The sequence below is a fragment of the Oreochromis niloticus genome, linkage group LG4 (genome assembly GCF_001858045.2).
Source record: "Oreochromis niloticus isolate F11D_XX linkage group LG4, O_niloticus_UMD_NMBU, whole genome shotgun sequence".
Taxonomy (NCBI): domain Eukaryota; kingdom Metazoa; phylum Chordata; class Actinopteri; order Cichliformes; family Cichlidae; genus Oreochromis; species Oreochromis niloticus.
The window spans coordinates 13742928-13752329 of record NC_031969.2 but is presented as its reverse complement, the minus strand read 5'-3'; the positions used below and the strand labels follow the sequence as shown (position 1 = coordinate 13752329).

The following is a 9402-nucleotide window of genomic DNA, read 5'->3' as shown; positions in this document are numbered from 1 at the left end:
TCAAGGTTATTTTATAAAGGATCTCAGATACATATTGCTCTCATTCAGATTTTTCCAGTATTCAGAGTGATTAGGGTTACACACTAGTGAAGATTAGAAAGAAAATCCTCTCCCTGAGAGAACTAAAAATACAACCCAGTACACACACCACTTTTGTCATCATCATATGGCCAAAGAAAAACAACATAAAACAAAACAACCCCCCCCCCCCCCCAAAAAAAAAAAAATTCTGCAGTTTAGTTTAAGACAGAGAAGAAGTGAAAGTCTATGGCTCAGAACAAAATGCAAAATCCAAGAAATGGTTTCGGTTCCTCTTGAAAATTAAACTGAAATGTAAGCTTACAATTTATTCATTTACAGGGGTAAATTCAAATTTTGAGTGCAGAGAGAGTGCAACGTACCTTTTCTGAAATTAAAACTCCTTTAAGCACGAGTGAACACAAAGACTCAATACAAAAGTTAAATACCAAACAATAAATTAGGTTCATAAATTAATAAAAACATCTTGAAGCAACAGCTGTAATAACATAAATAAAGAAAACTGAGCTGCTCATCATTCACAAAGACCCCCCGGGCCCCCGGGAAAAAAAATGGCTACTGTGTTTTATTCCAGTGTTGCAATATCTAGGCTCAACTTCACTATCCTCTGTCCATCAATGTTCGGCAGCATCTCACTCCAGAAGAGAAAGGGGAATAAAGTTTCACAGCCTGCATAACCTGACACAGTGTTTCCTACAAGTCACACACAGAAAAGGCTGCCTGTGCGTGTCATTAAAACCCACATGGACATTAGGTTGTCTGCTCTAAGATAAAGATGTGTGGACGTTGGGTTTTGAGGACCATTCAGTAGCTTGCAGGAGGTTCATTAACCTCTGAAAAGTAATGTCAATGCCAGTATCACTACCAGTATTTCCCATCTAAAGACTGTACACACATTGTTTTCATGTAAACAGATGCATTTTCCTTTCCACACACACTCAGACCTAATTTACAAATCAGTCATCAACCAACATTTCTGAAAAGTCTGAGGACATTTAATGAAATTACGTACCAAACTATTGCTGTCATCGAAGACGTGTTTTTCATTCCCTTAGCATTCAAAAAACAATAAAACAACAAACAAAAAAAACTATGTTGGGATTTTTTTTAAGTCCCTTTCCCCTGCCTTGTTTTCACATTATTAGTCCTTATACACAGTTTGCTGACCGTGGCCTCTTTCATCATGCATTATGTGTCTCCTTACGTGGATCCGTCGTACTCGTCTATCCCCTCCCACGTCACCCTCTTCCTCTGACTGACCAGTTCCCAGCGATGAACCGGAGCCTCTTGAATCTAAAAGGTGCAAGCCTCCTGGTCCAGATCCTCTGTTGTTCTCATAGATGAGGATATTGAGGGTTTCTTCGAATATTCGGGCTTCGGGAAACTCAACCTAGAAGCACAGGTGTTTGGGAAAGGGAAAGGTCGCTGAATATTTATTTGCTGTGTACAGCAACCTGAAAATGTGCTTATTTGTAATAAGTATATGTTCAGGGCATAAGCCCAATACTGGTACAGGAATAAGTTTAAAAATCATAATTGCACATCACTTTCAATTAGCCACATGCTTCCTGCCTCTTAATGTAGAAAGCTCAATAAATGACTCCAGTGGGAGGGTTTTCTCTTTGGATTTACTGTAGGTTAATTAAAAGGCTGCCATCATTACCAGTGTAAGTGTACTTCTCAAAAATGTTGAACAAATGCTTTAATATTTATTAAACAATGCTTACTTTGGTCTGCTTCTTCTCTGTAGCATAGACAATGGAAGTGCAGCACACTTCAGCAATCTTGCGGCCTTCGCCATAAAAAGACCAGCAGCAGATCTCATCCCCCAGCACGTCTTTGACAAACAGGACGCGGCCATTAAATCGCAGGACGAGTTTGTCAAACAGTTCAATGTTCTTCAGCAGGTTATCGTCAGAGTTGCTGGTCACAGTAGAGCAAGAAAAAGTAAGCATCTATGAACTTTGTGGATTCATTATCATTTTACAAATCCAAAGATCTTACCTGGTGTATGAGTATTTGTTGTTTCCTCTGTTGTTCTGCAACTTTACTACTGGCTGTAAGAGCAAGAAAGAGCAATATTAATAAGAGGGTACGTTTAATATAACCTAACACGAGACAAACACTTAAACTGTTTCTTTCCAGTTAACAGTAAGTGAGGAGCCTTAAACCAAATGGGTCAGTTAAGTAGAAAACACACTGCTGGTGAACAACACAATAAAAACAAAAATAAAATTGCAAGCATCTAGTGCTACACTATTAATTTCCTACAAACGTGTTGAGAAAGTTTCTGGACACAGAAAAGCTTTAGGGCTTTTATTTTGAAATGCACAAGGGAAATGCTGAGTTTCTGTTGACAGGGTAATGCTGTAATTTGTGAAATGGGAACCACACTCTTTACACAGATGTTTTAAGAAAAAACAGGTCTGTCTGTAATATACAGGGAGTGCAGAATTATTAGGCAAGTTGTATTTTTGAGGAATAATTTTATTATTGAACAACAACCATTTTCTCAATGAACCCAAAAAACTCATTAATATCAAAGCTGAATGTTTTTGGAAGTAGTTTTTAGTTTGTTTTTAGTTTTAGCTATTTTAGGGGGATATCTGTGTGTGCAGGTGACTATTACTGTGCATAATTATTAGGCAACTTAACAAAAAACAAATATATACCCATTTCAATTATTTATTTTTACCAGTGAAACCAATATAACATCTCCACATTCACAAATATACATTTCTGACATTCAAAAACAAAACAAAAACAAATCAGCGACCAATATAGCCACCTTTCATTGCAAGGACACTCAAAAGCCTGCCATCCATGGATCCTGTCAGTGTTTGATCTGTTCACCATCAACATTGCGTGCAGCAGCAACCACAGCCTCCCAGACACTGTTCAGAGAGGTGTACTGTTTTCCCTCCTTGTAAATCTCACATTTGATGATGGACCACAGGTTCTCAATGGGGTTCAGATCAGGTGAACAAGGAGGCCATGTCATTAGTTTTTCACCACCATGGTTAATTATTGGCGTTGATCGACTTGGTAGGAATGATGGGACTGACCTACAAACAGGTCAGTGTTTTGGAAGGTTACTAGAACATAACAAATTAAATTCATGTTCAGTTTTGGGTCCATTGTACTCACTGAATTTTGTCCGATTTCTTCCATATTTAGATAAAGGATTGTTTTAAAAAGAGACGGCAGGTTTTGGAGGAGTTCACATCCATGGCACGTGATTAGGGGCGTCCCACGTCTAAGTATCTCCTATTATTAAACAGAATTGATCTGATCTGGGAAGTTGATTGTATTTGATGAAATGTAGTGCCTATAATTTAAAACTCTGTATTGTGGTTTTACTTACAGTCCACCTTTTTGTGATGAAGTTTCAGGCAGAGGGACAGCCCCAGCTCACTACAACTAGCACGTGGAGACAAACTTTATGAAAATGTACAATCAGACCCTCTATTTGCATAAATCACATTTGACATTCCCCAACTCCCCCAGATGTTTGGCTGGTCCATGCCACCAAACAGCAGCCATCATGAATTCAACTCTAGTCTTCAGCGCTGCTTTCAATGTAAACAACCCCAGATTTCACAGTGCAACTTTTGACAGAAAGTGGAGAGCCTTGCTAACTCCTAATGCTCCTTTAATCACAGATATTGTCAATGCTGCCATCTATTGACCAATAATGGATCTGACAGCAATATTGTGTTTTAGCCAAGACACCATAAAAATGGCTGTATCTACTGTTACATCCCCCATTTCTGAAGTATCATTCTGAAGCCTGAAAATGAGGATTTCTGCCATTTTGGTTTCAAAAACAAAGATGTCAGTAATATGAGCACGGGTGGGTCTGACTGTCAAACCACATGTTCGTGGCTTTCAGGTAGATTTAAATCATCTGCGTTTTTACAGCATGAAAGCTGCATGCATGTTTAATACCGTCCCATTTTTTTCTGTAAATGTTAGAATGAAAAAGTCCCCTTTTTTAAATATATATGTGTATTGTAAATGTTTCACAGTCTGTGCAATCAATGATTTTTCTGCCTCCATGTTTTCTTCTGCTTTCATTGAGTCTCTAACATAATAATCTGCAATATTTGATAGTATGTTAAAAAGTACATGCATTTTTCAGAAGTCGTGAAATCTTCTTTAGCACATCACAGGTGGGTGTGTGCTTACTCCTGCAGACATCAGCCAGAGATTGTAAATTCTAGCTAGTATCAATAATTGGCTGAAGGCATATCAGGATTCTGTGCATTTTTAATACTAAATTCTAATTTTCTTCTCCTCTGTAAGAATAGGTGAACTAATATTCTAATCTACAATATTTGATCATGTTGATGAAAATCAGATTTGCTCTCTCTTAGTAAAGGAAAAACATGGGGTGAATTTTAGGCCTAGTCTTAAAACCTGTGGATTTTAGAAATATTAGAATTTATTCAGATCTGGAGATACTGTAAATTAGATTCTATTAAGAACTCATGCTTGGAAATGAGAACATATCACACATTTTGTGTCACAGATTATTAGGCAGAGGACTCACTCGCAGGACTCTGAAGTTTAGAGAGAAGGTGAAGGTTCATTTACGATGTGGCACCAAGTGAGAATATATACATATATACAGTGAGACCGATAACACAGAGTTCCAGGGAGTGGAGGGGGGTCCGAAGGGAAGGTCCAAGGCGGGGGTACACACGCTCCTCTTCAACTTAATCCACAACTCACTCTGAATGTCCACTCCAAAATACTCACGCTCACTCACACACATCCACAGAACTCCAGATGGCAGGGAATCTAGAAGGCCTGTACACAGAGAAAAACAATGTTAGGAGGAAACTCTAGGGGATCACAAGGAATACTTTGAAAGGCTAGGCTACACTGACGCTAGGCAGTGTGACAATCAGCGAGGAAGCAGCCTCTCTTGCCATCTTAAGTAGTCTGCCAGGATCAGTGTGAATGAGCCACAGGTGTGTGTTCAGGGCGGGTTCAGAGGCGGGGAATCAAGGTCCAGTTCCGCCCTGGTGGGAGAGGCGAAGACGAAAAACACACACCACGACCTCTCCAGATCTTGAGAACCATGACATTTTCTATATAATATTAAGAGAAACTTTAAGAAAATAAAATAACTTTGTAATTGGTACGTATCACACTGAAGTGATGTAAATGTGTTTTGGTTTTTTTTGGTTTTTTCTAGTGCTGTCAGCGTTAATCTCGTTAAAATGACGTTAACACCATAACTGCATCAGCAAATCTCCGTTAGCGAGTTAATGCGGATCGCCCCCGTGCGAGGGCTGCACAGCGTCAACGTGTTAGCGCTGTGCAGCCCCATGCACGGGGCGATCCGCGTCGTCGTCATAGTATGAAATGGTTCATCTAAAGGACCTGACCTTTTCAAATAGCCCTCAACGGTAATCCTAGAAAAACCTCAAAGAATAACCTTACCTTCATCCTTTGAAGCCTTTCGTGAGAAAATAGTTCTGCAGCCCAAAACATTCAGTCCTGACTCATCATGATACAAGCAGATTTCTTCGGAGTTAGACAGCACAGTAGTTGAACATACCATTTTGCTGTAACATTTAGATGATAAACTCAAAGTATTTAAGCAGGCATGAATGACTTCCTGCCTGTCGTAGTTTCAGATATAGTGTTAGATTGGGTGGGCCACCTCTGGTGTATTATCATCACCTAATAGCTGAATGTACAATATCAATCCACGTTCACTCAGTTAATAATTTATTCATTAATCTCCACCTAAACGAGGTGCTACGTTTGTAGCATGGGCATGGTTTCGTTTTGAAAAGTCTGACATGGACCTTTTGTTTAATTTGAATTATGAAATATCTAAATGTTATTTTTACTTGATTCTAATCTGCTGCTGAGTCTCTTACACTGATGGGAATGCAAATAACAGAAAACATTTATGTTCCTCACATTGTTCAGTTGGGAAGCAGACATTGAATGCTTTCCACATATTGGCAGACGTGTTGCTAATAATATAATCTAGTTTATCTTTGATGTTGTATTCGTCACATATAGCTTCAAATTTCTCACAGATTCTGTAAACAGTGTGTAATCTTTTGAAGTGGTCAAAGGCCAGCAGTTTGAATTTCAGCTGTATCCTCTCTGTCTCTTTAATTTTAAAACTAGCCAATTTAAAGTCTACAATTTGTTTTCTAGAAGCTTTTTCATACGATTTATCTTGGGGGTGCCTTATATGCATCCACAGGTGTGCCACCAATTTACTCAAATGGACTCTACTAACCTAGCAGAAGCTTCTTAAGCTCAGAATGGAATCGTCTGGAGTTTTCTTATTAATTAAAGACAGAATAAACTTAGTGTATATGTACTATATGATGAAAGTGATCAAAAATAGACAGTGCTTTCTCTCTTTATTGTGACATTTAACTAATTCAAAAGATACCAACAGCCTTCCATTTCGGTTTCTGGACACTTGTGCCGGGCAGTACAGCATGAATTGTCCACAGCAGAAAGCCATCACAAATGCATTATTAAGTGACTTGATTATTGGTTGCAACCTGCTCCTGTCTGTTGTGGAAAACAAGAGCAAATACAGCCCAGTATGTCTCAGAACAGTTACATCAAAAACAGAGAACCTGTTAAAAACTCAGTTGAGTGAGGCTGATCGTGTTTCAGTCACTGTGGACATTTGGTTGGACCAAAAGATGAGGGGTTTCCTTGGTATCACTGTGCACTGGATACAGAAAGAGACAGAGAGAATACAATAATTTTAATAATAATAATTTTATAGCCTATACGTTATCTTTAAAGTTCCAACCTTTCTAATGCCATTACAGTATAACTTTATGTTGTGGTCACATGACGGTACAGCATTGTCTCTGCATTTTCTACCCACAGTTTGAACTAAATAACAAATAACACGTGTATTTATTCAACTTACAGACAATGAAAACAAACAGAAATCAGAGTGTAAAATTTGAAGGCTTTTATTGATGTTAACTTTTTTTTAAAGTTATTAAAAAGGAAACCCAAACAGACAAACCCCTCTGAGCAAGCACTAGGCGACAGTGGGGAAGAAAAACTCCCTTTTAAGAGGGAGAAACTTCCGGCAGAACCAGGCTCAGTGAGGGGACAGCCATCTGCCGCGACTGGTGAATGGGTTCCCAAAAGTCCATCAATTAAAAAGAGCCATTATAATTTTAAAACTAGCCAATTTAAAGTCTACAATTTGTTTTCTGGAAACATTTTCAGTCGATATCATGATGTTTCTTCTACATTACATCAACCTTGTTTTGTCTCCTGGTGCAACAAAACAGTCGGCCTATAAATGAGAAAAAACGACGTATGCAACCTGGTTTCTTCGATAGTTTGGCTGCCTCCTCTATGAAAATGTCAACAATTTTATCGTCGAATCTTGGGATATCTGATTCCATGATTTCCAGAATTAATTCTGGATCTTTCCACCTTTTACACAGGGCTTTGAAAATGACCTTGTGGAAGTTTTTTAACTTCTTTAAGGGGATTTTATCAATGTCACCCCTTATTTCAGCCCAAATTTTGTTGGTAAGCCTGTTGTAGATGGCAAAAATCCTTTCCGGACTGATGACTATGCCTGATTTTTTTACAAACTTTTCAACCAGCTGTTCCAAACAGATTTCCAGTGAAAATCTGTATTTTTCCTCATCCTCGGAGTGTTCAGAGGCGCTTTGCGTGGAGTCACAGTTTTTTCGTGTTCTTCCTCCACAGAAAGCACCTCTGAGTTTTCAGAGGTGCTTTGCGTGGAGTCACAGTCTTTTTTGTGTTCTTCCTGATCCTCTAAATTTTCACAGTCTTTTTCGTGTTCTTCCTGATCCTCTAAATTTTCACAGTCTTTTTCGTGTTCTTCCTGATCCTTTAAATTTTCACAGTCTTTTTCGTGTTCTTCCTGATCCTCTAAATTTTCACAGTCTTTTTCGTGTTCTTCCTGATCCTTTAAATTTTCACAGTCTTTTTCGTGTTCTTCCTGATCCTCTAAATTTTCACAGTCTTTTTCGTGTTCTTCCTGATCCTCTAAATTTTCAGTGCTGCTTTGCGTGGAGTCACAGTCTTTATTGTCTATTGCAGTTCTGGGCTTGTCAGTTATTGTTTCGTGATTTCGTATGAAAGGGAATTGCCGGTTATTAATCAAGTCAAACTGATTATTCCTGACATCAATCATACCATTAGTGATATTGAGTGTTAAATTACCCACGTTGTGCATTGTTATGTGACTTCGAGAGTTATTGCAAAACGTTTTTTTCTGTGAAAAGAAATAAGGCGCATAGTTTAGTTCTTCCATGACAACTGTGTTGGAAGTCTGCGACCAACATTCAATTCATGAGCTGCCTCTGTTTTCTCTGGGGCCTCTGTTTTTGTGCTAGTGTACTTTTTCTTGGAGCTTTTTCTTTCTGGATTGTCCTTAATTTTTTTACTGCCCATTGTAAAAAGATTAATGTGTATTTATGTGCTGACAATTTGTTGTCCCTTTGTTAAAGCTGGCTTTCGAAAATCCATTGGTACAGGGGGGTATTTATACCCTCGGTTTTAAACTGAAATCCTTTTAAGTCAGTGACGTACTTGATGTCTTTGAACTTAGCTCCGCCCACTTCGGGTAAAAACGGAAGCGTTGCTTAGCAACCGGTGCACGCGCCTCTGGCTGAATCCGTTCGGAGCAATGACTGTAAAAAACATGGACGACGCGACAGCTCCCCAAAAAGGAAGCCAAAACGTCTCTATCGCCCCCTGGTGTCTGGCTGCAGTATAGGTCATAAACCCCGCCTCCTCCATGTTATCGGATGGGACTGGTGTCAGACTAAAATAAATTTATTCTCCTCAGGTAATTTTTTTCCAAAGATTCTTTCTTTTGTTTTCAATAGTTCTCATCATGCTGATTGATGTCCAAGGGGTCTCCTCTCCCATATGATGTTAAATTGGGGTGAAACGTCATCATAACAGCTTTGACTGGCAGCTGCAGTCACGGAGAAACTTGCGTATCTCTGTTCGGGAATAGCAGATAGAGCATAGGCTCTGAGAACGTTTACGTTACGAAAACACGACGGACTGTAACCTGACAGCCTGAGGTGCTCTTCAGTAAACTGGACTACCCGACAGAAGGACCCGAGGCCCCGCTGCACTTTTTCGGTAAATTAAACGTGTTTGTAAGCTAATCCGTAACTACCGTCCTTAGCTAGGTCCTGAGACCTAGCTAGCTAAAATGAGCACTCGGCTGTCGGGGTTCGTTTAGCTAATCTGTGCAGGTGAATGAATTTACCCTGACTAAAGAAATCAAGAGAAACGCCCCGGGCTAATCAGTCACTAATTACTGTTACTGTACTTTTATGACAAGTATTATACTGT

General features: G+C 39.2%; 1 protein-coding gene across 1 annotated transcript; it reads right to left on the bottom strand.

Annotated features, from left to right (window-relative positions):
- Positions 1–419: 419 nt before the first annotated feature.
- On the bottom strand, positions 420–4627 carry LOC109201969 (BTB/POZ domain-containing adapter for CUL3-mediated RhoA degradation protein 1-like; the record flags this gene model as incomplete). The annotated part of the gene is made up of 4 exons (XM_025906646.1): positions 420–1429; positions 1767–1962; positions 2044–2096; positions 4592–4627. Coding segments are annotated over 4 exons (534 nt in total), but the record flags the coding sequence as incomplete, so codon positions are not given.
- Positions 4628–9402: the final 4775 nt, after the last annotated feature.